Source organism: Actinia tenebrosa, unplaced genomic scaffold (assembly GCF_029948245.1).
Source record: "Actinia tenebrosa isolate PJP-AT-01 unplaced genomic scaffold, QUT_ActTen_1.0 PGA_scaffold1__47_contigs__length_23844297, whole genome shotgun sequence".
Classification (NCBI taxonomy): domain Eukaryota; kingdom Metazoa; phylum Cnidaria; class Anthozoa; order Actiniaria; family Actiniidae; genus Actinia; species Actinia tenebrosa.
Window position 1 is genome coordinate 414532 of NW_028292578.1, and position 17308 is coordinate 431839.

Below are 17308 nucleotides of genomic sequence, written 5' to 3' on the forward strand. Positions count from 1 at the left end.
TTGTCGCCTGGTTGTTGGTTAATGCCAAGTAATTTGGTCATCAACACTAATTCCGTTGTGGGTTATAACAACAAACTTCAACGAGCTACTAAGGATATGAAGTTTGGGGTGAATGACGTGAACTCTGACATGACCAAGGGCATTCCTCACTTCGTAGAGAAACCAAAAAAGGAACACGCAGAAAAACCCGAACCAAAGAAGAAGCCTCAAAAGAAGGTTATGCCAACCATACCCGAGGAATATGACCATAACCTACTAAAAGCCGGCTTAGCCGCCGCAGGCGTTGGTCTGAGCTATTATATATGGCGATGAACAACCCTTACGTAGCTGGAGTAGATTGTGTCTATACGACTTACACAGGCGAGAAAAAATACAACCAGGCATCTTGGGTTGATGTCACGGGGATGTCTGTGGACCTGAACTACTCAGGAAAGAAGCTGATAATATGCAGTATTTGCATTGGTACGAGCAGCCATGCCAACGTCGGCTTTAGGTTCCTGGATGAGAATGGCATACTGCAGCCTATGAGAAATAAGACAAACAACAGGGAGCCTGTGCATTTTTCCGTAGAGCCAAACCCCCTGAGCACCGAGAATTTATCGGTTTGGACTTTCCACATGGTTGCCGATTGCCACGGGAAGGTAAAGCTGCAGATAAGAGTAGATGACACCGGGAGTGTTTGCATAAACAGCATAGAAAATCAAAGGGATACTATCTACAATCACAAGACCATTAGCACTCTTACGGTAATGAGTCTATAGAAGGGAATTTATTCCCTGAAATATATGAACCCACACGCGAAGGAAGATTGGTTTCTTCATTATTTGGAGGAGAAGGAATACTTAGAACAGCATTGGTATGACACCGGGCTGTGGGTGAAGGTTGGGGGCTTGGGATTAATCGTGTGTACTATTACCATTAACACGGGGTATTCGTGCAATGCTGGGTTTAGGATTGTTGATGAGAATGACTATTCATTACTGCCTTACAGAAAAAAAGATAATAATAGGAACCCGACCCATTTTTCGTCGGAGCCCCCACCGCGAAGCACAGAGGACATAACGTCAATAACTTTTCACATGATAGCCAATCGTCAATATGCGAAGCTTCAGGTTCTTCCCAATGACGTTGCCTACCTTCGAATAAATGGTCAAGGCGCTGCTTCCCCTAATGCTGCCTGGTGCCATAAACCCATTTCTACTATGACTGCCCTACCCCTGGTGCCGAATTATCAAGGCGGCGCGAATACTATCTTTACTTATCCCCAGTCGAGGACGCCTCGGACACCCGACGACGATAAGCCACCAGTAATACACAAGGATAAGATTAACCCTTCATCTTCTTCAGGAGTACCACTCCAATAGCGACAACCAAGATCCAAATGTTGTTACCCACGAACTTCAACAGTTCGCCGCCGGCCCTAAGTGCCAAGGAAACAACCGAACCTAGCAGCCCAGGAAGGCCGGCTGCCATCTTTTTTCCCAAGTCCGTCAGCCCATTGCCTAATTTCTTTACGCCCGCGCCCGTAGCCTTAAGCGTGGATAGGATAACTCCTACTACGGTGCTAATAGCAACCGCAAACGCCAGCGGAACGCCATACTTCAAAAGGGCTCTTTTTACCTTTTCCTTGGTGGTAAGCCCCAGCTCCTTTTCCAGGTTTTCCTTTTGCGTCCGTAATTCCGCAAGGCGCACCTCTAGATCTTCTGTTTCCCTTTGGGCAGCCTCCCTTTCCTCTTCGGTACGAGTTTGGTCCGCAACTACTTCTTGCTGCCGCTCTATTTGCTCCTCCAGGTCTTCAATAGCCTGATCTCTTTGCCGGATTTGTTCCTCCTTAGTATTGATTTCAGCCATTAACCGCCGCCTTTCCTCTAAAGAGCCAGCTATGGTAGTTTGTAGGTCCTTAGCGTCGTCTCTTGTTAAGTCCAACTCTTGCAGGGCAAGGTTAAGGGCCCTTTGGGTTTGGTTTCTTTCGCGACGAATTTTGGTTCTTTGTTCTACCAGCTCCCTTATTTCTTGATCTTTGAATTCGACCTCCCTTTTGTGTGCGTCGGCGAGCCGCTGGTTTTGCTTCATGTATTCTTCCTCCCTTTCTTCCAGCGTTTCCCGCAGCGCTTCCGTTGAGGTGCCAGAGCTTTGAGCTTCTTCTAAGTCCCTTTGTGCTTTATCTCTTTCGCGCAGGGTTTTATCCAACTGGTTTCTCATTTCTTTCATTCTTTCATCTTGATGGGCGGACTTCTTCTCAGCATCAGCGAGTAGTTGACCTTGCTTTGCGTACTCTGCGTCTCTTTTTTCTAACTCCCTTTGCAGCTCCTCGGCACGCTTTTCAATTTCAACCCTTTCGGTTAGGGCTCTCAACCTTTCTAGCATGCTTCTAGCAGCCTGCTGAAAGCCTTTTAATCTTAAGACGTCGCCCCTAACGTCACCATTCTCATCAAAGAGGGGTTGCGGTTTCGTCCAGCGGTCTTTGTCGGGAAATCTCAGGTCTTGGACGCTTATTAGGACTTTGTTTCCGCGTTCTGTGAGCCTTACCTCGTCAGCATCAAGGTGGGTGTAGCGCAGCTCTAGCTCCTGCTTTGCCCACTCTACGGTTTCCCGCGCGGCTGCTTCCGGCTGCTCCACGTTTTGAAGCTCTAAGTATTCGGGGATGGGTTTGCTGGGGTTTTTCGACTGCCACATGCGCCTTAGAGCGTTCTTAGCACTTTCCCATCTACCACCATACTTATTCTCTAGGGCTGCGTCGTAAACTAGGGGGTCGGTATCCGCGCCTTGAGTCCATGCGTCAAATTCGTCGTCGTTAATGTCGACTTGACCTTCTTCAGTAAGGGGATCAAAATCCGTTCCTTCTACTTCCATTATATATGATAAGCTCAAAGTTAAACCCCAACGTATTACCTAAGCAGGTTGGCGGACTGAAAGCAGAACGCACCTTTCATCGGGTCACATTCACGCCCAGCAGCGCAAAACCAGGGGAAACGCTGTACGTAGGCGTGCCCCGCCTAACGGATAACCTAGTGTTGGTTCCTGGCACCCTGGCGCTAAGGTTTGACCTAGCAATACAACCAAGCACCAAGGACAAGCGCTATACCGTCAATAACGTGGGTAGGAACCTCGTCTCTAAGATGAGAATCAAGTTCGCAGGGGAATCCCTCTTGGATTTGAATAGGTACGATTTGTACACCACGTATAAGGATCTGTGGCTAACAGCCTTCGACCGTGCACAAAAGATAGAGCAGGGAATTGGAAGCGTTATCCTTCGTAAGCTTCGCAGCGACACCAACCCGGCGCCTACGGACTCCAGCGGAGCAACCGCAGTAGCAGACGCAACAAGGGTAAAGACCGCCTATGGTAGCAAGTACGTTATCCCTTTGGACTTTGAAGTGATTACGAATCATGGCGTGTACTACCCCAGACAGTTATCCGAGTTACAGTTTGAAGTAACATTGGCGGACACTACGAACGTCATAGGAGGCATGGACAGCGCAATTAGTGGAGCCGTGGATCCCTATTCCATCACCAACTTAGAGCTGCAGTATGAGACCGTGTACAGCGAAGAACTGGCCCGTAGCGCTGGCATGGAATACAGCTCCGGCAAGGCATTCCTTTACGACCACGTGGTGATGTATAAGACGTTCAGCTTCCTGGATAAGACGGATGAGGTTATCAACCAAAGTATTAACCTCCCCCGAAGAAGTCTCACGGGGCTGATGTTGGTGTTTGCTAAGCCGTATGAGGCCGGTAAGCGCGACTCCGAAGCCTTTCACAACCCCAACATTACTAACGTCGGCGTGAATATTAACGGGGTTCCAAACAAGGTCTACTCGCAGGGAATAAAGCCTGCAGACGTGTACAGAGAAGTAAAGCGTAAGTTTGGCGACCAGGTAAGTCCCGAGGAATTCTTTAATGATAAGTACGCGCTGTGGATTGACATGCGCACCATTAACGACGAAGACCTACATGGCCAGGGCTTGCGGTTGGTAAATACGCAGGATGGCATAACATTGGAGATCAAGCGCACCAAGAACGCCAGTGCGAGCGACGGCGACAAAATAAACTGCTACGTATTCGTCGTGTCTGACGCGCAGCTAAGCGTGGAAATGAATCAACTAAAGAGCGTTGCTTATTAAAATATTTGTCTAATATACCATGCTTCGCGTATTTGAAAACAACGACACCAAACTGCAATGCATAGTGCAAGGCGACAAACTGTACTTTAAAGCAAAGGAAGTGGCGGCTGCGTTGAATTACGAGAACACCAAGAAGGCTATTAGAGACCACGTTTCTGAGAAGTACCAGAAAAGATGGGCTGACGTGCAAGGGGTCCCAAACCGTTCCCCTTCTACTATTCACCCACATTCCGTGTTTATCTCCGAGCCTGGGTTGTACGAACTGATATTTAGCTCTAAGCTACCCAAAGCTGTGGAGTTTCGTGATTGGGTCTTCGAGGAAGTCCTTCCTACGCTAAGGAAAACAGGTAAATACGAAATCGAAAGGCGCTTTGACGGTCCAAACAAGTTGGTATTCAAAATAGAAAATGAATTCGACCTGCATAAAAAGGTAGTGGACTACATCCGCAGGTTTTACCCCCAAATGCTCGTGACCCCTGGTCTAGGCGAACTGCAGGACGGCGACGGTAAACGCATAAAGTGCTGGCAGAAGGGCTACCAACGAGGTCAACCCGACCTGCTCATCCTGAATGCGCACACCCATTACCGCGGCTTCTGCATCGAGCTGAAGACTCCAAAAGGCAACGGGGTATTATCTGAGGATCAACGCCGCCTCTTACAAAGGTACGAAGAAAACGGCTATAAAGTGTTGATCAGTAACGACTACGACGACATCTGCAGAGCCATCACGGAGTATGCACAAGGAATTCGCCTGCCTTGTAGGTGGTGCTGCAAGCGCTTTAAAAGCGCGCAGACCCTGGCAACGCATTTGAGAATATTCCATAGGTATAATGGACAAGGATAAATTTAACAAGTTAAAGTTCATACAAACGCACTGGAGGGATTTGGTGGTGGGGGAGATTTACGAGATAAAGAATTACGTGGTCTTTGAAGACATCGACCGCCTGCGCTTGGTCTTAAAGAATAAAAAAAGAACATACACCCTTTGGGCGCCCGATAGAATAAGGTACGCCATCGAAGGGCAGGACGTTACCCACGTTATGAGTCATGGTAAAAAAGATGGTAAATGGGTATTCGACGTAGTCAAGTATGAGCCCGAGAGTCCTCTGCATTCGTAAGGACGTCTAATAGGGTCCGCTGCGCTTTAGGATCCGCGGAGCACCAATGCCCTACAAAGGATTCTTCAAGGAATGCACTGCCACAATGAAGGCAGGTGTATTTTTTACGCGGTTTGGGTATCGGCGGCTTACAAGGGGTAATGCAGTCTGCAGGTAGTTCGCACGTAATACAGTCCATATATTGAAAGGGCGATCAGGAATCCTCCCAGAAATGCGGCTGCGTAGGCTAGCATATACCTTTAAAAGGGGTCCTTATTTTTCTTGTTGTTTTGTTAAATGTTGATCCCTAACAAACAACAAGAAAAATAAGATCAGGATTTGAGACTCTTTGCACAAACCCTGCTTTACTATTAAAGGCCCCAAGAAATGCTATTGCGTATCATATATTTCAAAGAGTGTTTCAGAATGTTGACGTTTAGGTTAAATCTTTGTTAAGACACCCCGGAAACTATTTCAAAGAGTGTCTCAGAATGTTGACAATAAGGTTAAATCTTTGTTAAGGATGCCTGGAAACTATTTCAAAGAGTGTCTCAGAATGTTGACGTTTAGGTTAAATCTTTGTTAAGACAGTTGAAGATATGTTCCTCTTCTCTAACACAACCACAACGATCGCACTCCTGCCTCCAATACTCCCTTTTAGTCCACGGAACGCCTTCGGCGCGTTCGAAAGAGGGGAAAGTACGGACTATCTTCTTATGGTAATCTATGCGATTCCTTAAGTAATCCTCTTTATGCGGGCAGCGACACATCAAATCCGCACATTGGTAGCAATCCACGCCTTCCAAGTCGTAAGCGCGGGAGAGAAACCTATAATTCACTTCATGCGTTCTCCGGTGCGTCTGTAAACGTTGACGACTACTAAGTATCTTATTACAGAAACTACACTGTCTGGTTCGATTACAGACGCCCCTTTTCAGATGCTGCTGCATTTCGAAGGGGTTGTGGAATTCCTTATTACAGTCCTTACAAAGCCCACAAATGCGTTTATCCTGATGTTGTTGCATCTTTTGAACGGTGCTGAATTCCTTACCGCAATCCTTACAAACCTTACTAATTGGCTTCTTCGTGCAAACGCCGCGACGAACATGGTATTGCAGTCTTTGTTTGGTGCTGAACATCGTTTTACACATCAAACAGTCCATATATACTTAACAGTATCTTAGCCTCCATTTAACATCCTTAACAAAGATTTAACCTTATTGTCAACATTCTGAGACACTTTTTAAATAGTTTCCACATATACTTAACAAAGATTTAACCTTATTGTCAACATTCTGAGACACTTTTTAAATAGTTTCCACATATACTTAACAAAGATTTAACCTTATTGTCAACATTCTGAGGCATTTTTGGAATAGTTTCCACATATACTTAACAAAGATTTAACCTTATTGTCAACATTCTAAGACACTTTTTAAATAGTTTCCAGGCATCCTTAACAAAGATTTAACCTTATTGTTAACATTCTACGGGGGATATCGCATGAAGTCCTTAACGGACTCCTTAGCCCACGTTGCCATCGTTATCAGCGCGCCAAACCGTTCTGCACGCTTCAGACCGCACATTTCATCGTACAACTCCTGCACGCGCTCTTTTAACCGATCGATCTCCTCCCTTTGCATTTCTATGGTGTCTCTTTTATCTTTTGCGTCGGCGACAATTCTTTGCACTGCTTCTACAGGCTCCATATATATCAGGGAACAAGTTCCCTTCGAAAGAAGGGATATAAATGAACCCAGATCACATGCCTTGTAACGCTCTGATAGTAGGACCCACCGGCTGCGGAAAGACCCAATTCGTCGTGGAGCAGCTATTAGGACCCTTTAGATACCGCTTCGACTACATCGTGCTATTATGCCCCACCTACGTGAATAACCGCACCTGGACGGGCATAGGAGTGAAAGATGACGACTTCTTTGTGGACATACTGGATCCTAACGAGTTATCCAGCCATCTTAAGTTCTGGCACAAACAATTCCCTAAAGATACGCAAACCTTGCTCATACTGGATGACATCGCCTGCGGGGACGACGTAAAAAGACGCACCTCCGAATTAGTGAAGCTCGCCTTTAGCGGCAGACACGACAATATCAGCGTTTGGTTGCTCTCGCAGCAGCTTACCAGCGTCTCTAAGCCTTTTAGGGAAAACATAGGTTCACTTGTCGTATTTTATACTCCGAGCAAGTCTGACCTGGAAACCATCTTAAGCGACTACGGCGGCGAGATATCCAAGGAACAGTTGCATGAATACATGCGGCATTTAAAGACGCACCAACATTCCAAAATGATCTTCTCTTTGAGGTTTCCGTATTCCATAAAGATATATGGACATTGAGCAGCTCTTAGATGAAGTCCCCACGCAGTTAGATGAAAGTAACCTTAAGGAACAACTTAACATCCTTGTGTCTTCTGGGAAGTGCAAGGAAATGATAGGCAAGGAACTTACCCATGAGCAGGTAAATAAGTTGTCAGAGGAGGAAGTTAAGAAGTTCCATAAGAGGTACGAGGCTGCCCTTGCAAGTAAGACCACGGACGCCGTAGCAGACTCCGCTATCCGACTTGCAACTAAATTGCTTGGACTTGCGCTGCCCATAGACGACGTGGAGCAACTGCGGAAGGACATTAGCGAGGACTATGTCATCGCCCAAGAACTTAAGATAACCTGTGGGTGGTTGTCTTTGAAGTGCGGTAAGTTAATGGCAGTCACCTCTGCGGCTTTGCACGTGGCTCAGCATGTCGACTTGAAGGAGGTACTGGTGTCTTGGAAGGACTTCAAGAAGGACAGAGAAGTCGAAAAGGTCTTCCAGGCGGCACTTGCTGAGGTACCTGATCAAGTCGCCTCAAGTCCTTCTTAAGTACTTACTTAAGTCATCCTCAAGTACCTAGTTAAGTCATCCCTAAGTACTTGGTCAGGTCGCGCCCAGGTTATTTCCAAGTCGTTCTTAAGTCATTCCCAAGTACTTGTCAAGTCCTTCAAGTCCTTAGATATAAATGGAAGCAGAGCAACCTCAGGAGGAGCAACGAATCACCAAGGCTAAATCTCCAGGCAGAGTCGCTGCCGGAAAGAAGCTCGCGGAGATGAACAGGAAGAACAAAGCCAAAAAAGAAGAAAAGGCGGAGGAAAAAGAAGAGGAATCCTTTATTAATCCGGGATACGTCATTGGCGCGTTGGGAGTTGCTATAGCAGCAGGTAGCCTTTACTTACAATGGCGGGCTACGAAGCCAAAAGTAGAACCCGTGCATGTGCCGCCAACATATCACGCGCCCGTGCACGCACCTGTGGAACCAGCTGTTAGAAAAAGTAAGATCCCCGAAATGGAGTAATAACCTTCTCGCTTTGTAATATAATGTCAACCGCGTTATTGAAAACTGTTGAAGAAGCAGCTATCATTACTTCCATCGTTGCGGGTATTGGTTGGGTAGGTAAGAAAGTGCTCAAAGAAGACTTTACTGAAGACCCAAGCAAGAGCTTTGCTAATTTTGCTAAGATGACCGCTGCCGTTGGCGGGGCTATCATGCTAAAGGACTATCTGCAGAAGGAAAAGTACATCCCTTCTAAGATATAAATGGCTGCTATGATAGGAGGTTCACTAATTGCTGCTTTAGCATTTACTGGTGCTAGTTACGCGGGTAAGTACATAGAAAAAGCGGTAACTGGCGGAAGTAGTCTCGAAGCCGAAAGAAAGAGGCACGACTTAGCGCTGGAGAAATATCAAAGGGACGTGGCGGCTTGGAATGAAAAAAGACAAGCTTACAGGGATTGGTTGGATAAGAACTACCAAGACAAGATGCAGGCAGACAAGAACTTTGAAAACACAGACTACGCCTTTAAGCTCTATGCGCAAGCACACCCCGACTTTAGGTTAAGAAAGCCTCAGTTCAAGAATTACTACCAGCCTTCTAAGAAACAAAAAGATAGCGAGCTGGTCTTTGTAGGAGTTGCAGGGCTGGCCGGAGGCGTGGCTTTGGCGTATTTAGTCTAAGCAGTGGCGCCTTTGGCGCCTAGAATATAATGATCGTCTTTTTGGAAAGCGATAAAAATAACTTTACCACTTACTTGAATCCCCCCATCAAAGCCTATAAGGTTCGGCTGGTTAGTTGCTCTTTGTACAATTCTTGGTATAATTTAGTCAATGCCTTGGTCACTGAGCATAAAGGCGGCGGCAATTATCAAGGCGTAATGCTACCCGATGGACATTACACGCCAATCACCCTTGCTAAGGAGCTCGCCAAGCGCGGTTACACGCTCACCACAGGATTGCCGCACGAAATGACCCTCAAACATAATATGCCAAACTATTCAGTAACTTTTGGAAAGTCTGACCCATTGGGATCTTTATTATGTGCCTCAGGCAAGACAATTACCGACACAGCCATACCTGTGAAATGGAAAGTCGCATCCTCTTACGAAGTCTATTGCGATTTAGTCCATAGTTACAACAATGGAGAAAAGTCTTCTCTTATGTCCAAGTTTCTGCCCAAAGGTAATCCATTTGACCCAGTAGAATACACTTCCATTTCTTTAAGCTATGACTTGTCTAATTTGGTAGAAAACATAAACATCACCATTAAAGTGGACGGAAAGACGGTGGATTTCAACGGACGCAAGATCAATCTCGTTTTGGAATTCATATAATGGGCCGCGTAGAGGACAAACTTAAAAGGATTTACTATGGGCCCGAAGGCTATTGGAGAGGAGCGTCAGCTATTAAGAAACTCGCGACCGCGGCCAGGGTATCAGAAGAAACGGCTAAGAACTGGCTAAGAAAACAAACCCTCTGGCAGGTTTATCTTCCCGTGCCCAAGTACATTCCCAGGCCCAGCTTTACCGTAAATGCCCCCAATGAAGTTCATCAGGCGGATTTGCTCTTCTTACCGCACGACAAGGTGCGAAGAAAGACCTATAGATACGCTTTGACCGTAGTTGATATCGCAAGCAGATACAAGGACGCCGAACCCATAACCAGCAAGGATTCTGGGGAAGTCGCAGAAGCCCTAGGTAGGATTTATAAGCGCGTCTTGAAATGGCCTAAGCTGCTGCAAGTGGATGCGGGGACGGAGTTCATGGGCGTGGTTACTAAGACCCTGAAAGACCACGACACTAAGATTAGGAGAGCCGAAGCTGAGTACCACAGGGGTCAGAGCATCGTTGAAAGATTCAATAAGACCCTGGCCGAGCGTCTCTTTGGATACCAGTATTGGAAAGAGCTGGAAGATCCCTCCAAACGCAACAGGGAATGGACTCAGAGGCTCCCCCAGGTCGTCGCGGCTTTGAACAACGAGGCGGCCAGGGCTACGGGAATAAAACCCAGGGATGCCATAAAAAAGAAACACGTGGAACACAAGTCCTACGTCAGAAGTTCGAGGGCGGTCGGACTGAAGGAAAAAAAGCTACCCCGCGACATAGTGGTCAGATACCTCTATCAGCCGGGGGAACTCGAAGGTGGCAGTAAGAGAGCCACGGATCCTAACTGGTCCCTGGAAACGTATGAGATTTCGAAGTCCGTCACCAAGGAAGGGCAACCCGTGTTGTATTACCTAGATGGCCCAAGTCGTGGATTTGTCAAGGAAGAGCTGCTCATAGTCCCCAAAGACTCAGAGTAGTGCTGCTCCACGCGCACGATTACACTCTAGGCATGTCAACCTTACGTTGCCTCTGCAATGCCCGCGTTTGTTATTTATACGATCCACGGAGAACTGCTGATCGTCATTTGGGTCAAACCTCCATAGTAGAGGTATGTTACATTTGGCACACCTTGCCCCTTACTTATAGACGTCGTCCACGCATAGGTCGAACGTCATATTTTTTTCTTCGTCGTGCCGCTTGTAGCGAAGGAGTTTCTTAGCAATGTTTTCTTTGGCTACGTCCTCTGGCGTCTTATCGTAGCGCAGTTGCGGCCCCCAGGCTCTTTTTAGTTGCTTGGCATATTCTACGCGGCTTACGGCGGTGTAGATAAGGTTGCTCCAACACAGCCGCTGGTCTATGATCCATAAGGTTTCTTTTATGGTAAGCCCTTGCGCGCTGTGGACTGTCATGCAATAGCCCAAGCGCCAATCTGGATGGGAGGTTATTTTTTCCACCTTTTCTATGGGTACCCAGGCTTTATCATGCGTTACCGCATTTTGCAGTTGGATGTCGGTACCAGGTACCCAGACGTCTCTTTTTTGCATGCGGGTGTCGTGGGGTTTGTAGCAAACAGGTACGGGATGCGTAGGGAAGCGCTCTTGGTGTATATTTAGCAAATCCTTTTGTATGCGAGACTGTGCTGCGCGTTTGCTGCTCAGCACCAGATCCTTTGGATGCCATGTGTAAAGGAAGTCCTCGTATTTCTTCGCTCGTACGCGTTTGCGCAGTGTTTTGCATTGCTCGGCGTCACTAAGGCCCCTTAATTCCGCTTTCAGGTTTCTTACTTGATCCTTACTGCGGTAGTCGGTGTTAATTTCCTCCGCATGGTCTACGAAATCTTTTAGCCATTCGTGGGGCATCTCTCCGGCTATTGGAGGAGGCTGGCAGGGATCTCCGGCGAATATCACCTGACACTTTCCACGGAGGAATTCTACGAACTCCTGCAGGATTTCCAAAGGTACGGTGCAAATCTCATCCCAAAGTATTACCGGTGGTATGTCGTGGATAGCTTCCGGTACCCACTTTTGGCCATTCCAACGAAAGAAGCTGTGGTACGTTTGAGCGTCGTGGCCCATTTCGCAGAGTTCTCTTTCCAAACGGTGCGTTGGCGTTAGCACCTTTACTTTTGGGAATAACTGCAGTACGCGCGTCGTCTTACCGCTGCCTCCCGTACCGTAAAGGTAAGAGAAGCGTTGGTAAGAGATTGGGTCCGCAACCGACGGTAATGGCTCTTCCGTCGGCGTTACGGTGCCCCGGGTGTGCTCGCCGTGATATTCTACGCGTTCTCTCCAAGCTTTTATTTCTTCATCTTTGACACGCCATTGACCACTTTCTGCGAGTTCGTCGTCGGTGTAGAATTCCTTCATCTTTTCTAACACTTCGGGCTTTACGTACAAGGAATCCGTAGCTACGCGCGGAACGTCCTCTTTGTCAAACCGCAGTAACATCGCGAGAAGGTTAATGTGCGCATATGCGAGCATGCTGGCACGCAGATGGTAATACTGCGGTCGATGGTCCTGGTAGTAACACAAAGCATTCCACTTACGTTCTCTCTGCTCGGCTTCTATGAAATAATCCCATTTCTCCACGGACACCATCGTTCCTTTGTCATGCGCGCGCTTGATGAGGAAGCTTAGCTCGCCTTCGTCCGTTATCAGGCGCCGCTGCATATGTTTTTCACCTTCCTTAGCGCCCTGCGTGAATTTACCTATGACCACACGCGCTGTGGGGTTATGCTCCGGTAACCATTGCGTGAAGGCGCTGTGACAAAGTATGGCTTCATGCGCTGTGTATTTTAAAAGTTTGCGCTCTTCAAAGAACTTCAATAGGGGCACCGGTATCCATTCTTTCTCCTGCAGGTGCTTCCCATACCACGCATAGATTATGGGGTGCAGACCCGCTGCTAATTTCCAGGTGGTCAACCGTACAAACCCCGTTGCTGGGGCGTCGTAGTGACCATCCAACGCAACACGAAAGAACTGTGAATCTGGATGTCCGTAACGGTCGTAATATTCCTTACAATCTCCTAGGCCTTTGAAGCTTGCGGGGTAACAATGTTTCATATCCAGCGACACGTATTCGTCTTCATCGTACTCCATGTTCCACAGACCACCGTGACCGTGTTCTACACAGGCTTTGGCTATGTCTCCGAACTCTTTTGGGGTAGGTTTCCATCCATTTCTTTTCTTTGCGGCTAAGAAGTCCAAGCTGCGACTGCTAAGGACCTCGTCAGAGAAGTCTTCCCCTAAGGTCTCACAGGCGCTTTGAATGCGCTGTTGTTCAATTTCGGGTCGATACAAAGTGCCGTCTTGCGTCATAAACTGACTTCCTTCTGAATCCATCAACCAAATGGAATTCTCATGGATTAACTCTGCCAATGGAGAATTCTTATAGACCTTCGTTTCCTTCTTTCTTGGGAACCGCAGTTCGCGCCAGGCGTGCCCATTGTGCTGGTAGATGACTATAGGCGCACCACGGCCCCCATATTTGTGTGTTCCGGAGTAAATAAAGCCGTCGGTGATATCTTTCACATGGATTCGCCTCTCCAGCGCCGTTTCTAACTTCTTGATGTTGTCTATCGACCCTCCGGTCCTATTAGTATCTTTTTCCCATTTCCTGATGGCTTCTCTTCTCTTTAAAGTCAGTTTACCGCCCCGAGAGGAGTCTTCAAAGAACTCTCTTACTAACTTCCCTACGCAATTACCGGGATGTCGCATCGGTTTCAACTTCTTAACGTCTGGCGTCTTTATCTTGTACGCACCGTAAATGACTACGGTAACAGGGTAAGCAACCTCGTAGAACAGCATGTCTATTCCTACCAATGCTCCCGGGCGTGTGTTTTCGTTTAAGACAAACAGGTCCTTCTTACCAGACGCCCTGATAGGATTGCGCCCCTTTTCTATCATCCACTCGCCGTCTAAATACTTTATGAACGTTAGCTCCAACCGGTAGTTACCTTCGGGTATTAAGTTAATTATTCTTTCAGCCCTTTCTTCTGTCATCGTCTCGTCCGTATCTCCCTCCATAAATGTTGTGAAGGCAAAGTCAGCATCCAGGCGATCCAACACCTGAGTTCGCAGTCGGCGCACAGTTTTATTTCGAATGCTTGTGATGGTGTCCATCTATATGTAAAGGATATCTTAACCTCCGTTTGCGATATCTTTGATTCCCAACACAGCAGCAGTAAGGACTTGTCGCGCGGGTATTTCCCGCTGCCGGCGCCTTCCTTAAACCGCCTGTAAAACCCGTAAATCTTTGACATTGACCGCGAGTCCCCCTTACTGCTGCTCATGTGAGTGTTATTAGTTGCATGGTTCCATGTAGGCTACTACGCTACCCATGGTGGAATGATAATGTGATGAGAAAACCATGGACATGCTAGAAGGACTGCCGAACACCCTAAAAAGGTGGGTAGCTCCCTAACTCCTCCACTCCATGTTCCCTGTGCTAAGGAACATTAGGGGTTGATGATAGAAACTAAGGAAACACAGCTTTCCCACCACCATGAAAATAATATGTATACTGTCATATAACAGATATCAGAGTGCACACCATATATCTATGAAAAAGTTAACTAACAAATTGTACAAATTAGTGTAAAGTTTTGTAGGTCTACGGAGGTCTACTGAGGTCTACTGAACTTACTAATTAATGCAATTTCTTACCAAGTTTTTCAAGGATAATGATATGCACTCTAGTCTATGGATATCAAAAGATTTGTTTGCCTACCCATCACCAGTAGGATATTCTATTGTTCCTGGAGGAAGAGTAGTGGGTGTCAAGGTATTATTGATGGCCGCTGTTATTCTATTGGATTGATCATAGTGAAGGAATGATGTAACATCAGCTTCAAATGGTAAGTGCCCTCCATTGTGTTGCATGAGTTCTTTGCCATTAACCCACTAAAAATTAAAGCAAAATGGGAAAAAATCATCAATTGGAATTTTAAATCTTGAATTTGTTCAATGTAAGTTGAAACAACAGAGGTCTTGGGCTCAATTTCTAGACTATTGCATTACATGAGAGCAGATTTGATTTGAGGGTTTTATTTTAGGTTCTCCCATTTTTCTTCCCTGCTACCAGAATCTATTGTTTCCTTTGGTATTAATTATGGGGGAAAAATAAACTCTTCTGATGTAGGACATTATATTTTTTCCACACGTGTGTGGTAACTTAGCAATGCTATAGAAATCCTCCAAATGATTGTGACAGCTGCTGCATCAAATTATACTGCTTATGTGCATTATGTGAGTCTGGTAAAAAAATTCATTTGTCCACAACAATATTGTGGAAAGCAGTAAATCAAGAGAAACATTTAACATCTCTGCAGTCTTCCTCCTCTCCACCTAAAGAAGGGAGAGAAGGAGGAAAGACTGCTCACAGGGGGAGCATTTTTCTCCCTCCACAAAGTGCAATACTCATCACATCTCATGCATAATAACTCTTTTTTACTTACCACAATGCTGTAATAATGTGCACTTTCAAATCGTAACACCACCCTTGTGTCGTTATTCCTCCATGAACTGGGAACAAAGACTTCCCGTTCATACCATGCCCATCCAATGAAATCCCTGAGAGATTTGTCTTGTGTGATATCATTATAACTTGATGGAACAGGCATGGGAATCACACTCCCTGACTGAAAGTTCAAATGTCAAATTTAAAATTGTTAGAATGTGATAGTCTCAAAAACATTCAGGCATAAGCATAGAAAGTTGAAGCTCATTTTTTACAGCAGGGGCAGTATATGCCAGTATATTACATGAGGTTGTCAGGAAGCTGCATTTCTGATAATAAAGTTCTAGCATGATACAGAGGATCTCTGCAATGAAATATTCAAAATTGCTTAAAACTCAAAAGGATCAGTAAATGCTGTAGTGTAGTGCTCAGGACATTGGTATCCCCTAATAGGGCTTCCATAGTAATGTCTATAAAGAAAGTAGTGACCTTTTTATGATTGGCTTCCTGTGGTGTTAGAAGTAAAATTGTCATTCAAAAGGAGTAATTGAAGAGATAGATTTCAAAGTGTCTATAAAAAAAAACTTAAATAGAGTGCATACAGTCAAACTGTTGAATTGTTGATGTCACCTAAATTAGATAAGTTAGTTACTATTTTAGCTGACCTCACATAAATTTGAACTACGAGTATAAACAGCTACTGAGATCAGGAGGAGAAACGATAATACACATGAATGTCTATTCACTCATTCTCTGGTAAAACAACTCATCCGGATTAGCATGACCATTATTTGGCGTGCTTTTGCTATTTTAGGTGACGTCAATTAAATAGTTATCTAAGTTAGATACATTTATCTAACTATTCAACAGTTTGACTGAATGGACTCTACTATATTTGTAAATAACTCCAAGTAATTTGTTTTGTCAAAGAAGACAGGTACTGCAGAATTTTTGAAGGTGGCACACTGCACTTCTAGCGGAAATTCGAATATTTTTTTACCAAACTCCAACAATTTTTTTTTTTCAAAACAAAGGCCCACCTTTGGTGAACAAAATTGGGATACTATTTTACTTTATCAATTCCAGAATATATGGAACCTTTATTATTTTTTAATCCCTAAAGACTTTCCAATGTCATTCCAACTATATATTCTTTAGTTAATAATTTAAATATTTGACGTCTATAAAGTTGGGAACATTCAAGTGGTCTCACTTTTCAATTCTTATTACATATGCTCCATGCAATATCATTTAAATCTCTTTTTGCAAGAGGTTAAGATCTTATACATATACCTTAACAGTTAAAATATTTTTTCCGGAGATATAGGAATCCCCTTTGTGATCAAATCTACCTTCAATTTTCTAAATAATTCATATCGCATGTTCTTGGATGAAAAGAGAAACCTTATACCTTATGAACGTTTCTTTAAGTTTAGCAAAGCTTAAAATATCCTTAATATTAACAATATACCTTTGATAAAGGCTTTGAAAACCACGCATTTTGGAAACCAGCTTGTCTGTTTTCCGATCTGTCTGCTCGGAAATCCCAGATTCCATTGACTTCCTTCACCTCTCGGCTTTCAGATTCTCTTGGATATAACATCCCTGGAAGAGTGGATGAAGTCGAAGGGAGGAAACATCCTACTATGACTGAGATCAGTTGTAAAATCGTCCGTGATCGGAGCATTTTTTTCTACCGTACTGTTATATTTACTGCATTAGAACTAACATTATCCTTCGATCACGCGCGTTTTTCATGTTTATCTTTGCCGCAAGGAGTTATGGGAAATTTTAAAATGCGCGCGAAAAATTAAATCCCTTTGAAATCAACCTAATCACTTATAAATACACCAGTTTTGAATTCTTTGTTCTACGGGGTTTATATCCTCGATTTCGTAAAGAATTACTTTTAATATCCACGCATTCCAGTCGGTGGCATTTCAAAGTGTTTTGTATACTATTGTTGAAGTTGTGCATTCTTT

The 17308-nt window shown here is 45.2% G+C and overlaps 1 protein-coding gene across 1 annotated transcript in view; it reads right to left on the bottom strand.

Moving 5' to 3' along the window:
* Positions 1-17088, bottom strand: part of LOC116296131 (beta-glucuronidase) — a 27997-nt gene extending 10909 nt beyond the window's left edge. Inside the window, exons 1-3 of the mRNA XM_089032862.1 lie at positions 16798-17088; positions 15325-15507; positions 14598-14770 (exon numbers count right to left, since the gene is read on the bottom strand). Of these exons, the coding sequence (XP_088888988.1) occupies positions 14598-14770; positions 15325-15507; positions 16798-17013 (572 nt within the window). The 5' untranslated portion in view covers positions 17014-17088. The remainder of the gene's footprint in view (positions 1-14597; positions 14771-15324; positions 15508-16797) is intronic.
* Between the last annotated feature and the right edge of the window lie 220 nt (positions 17089-17308).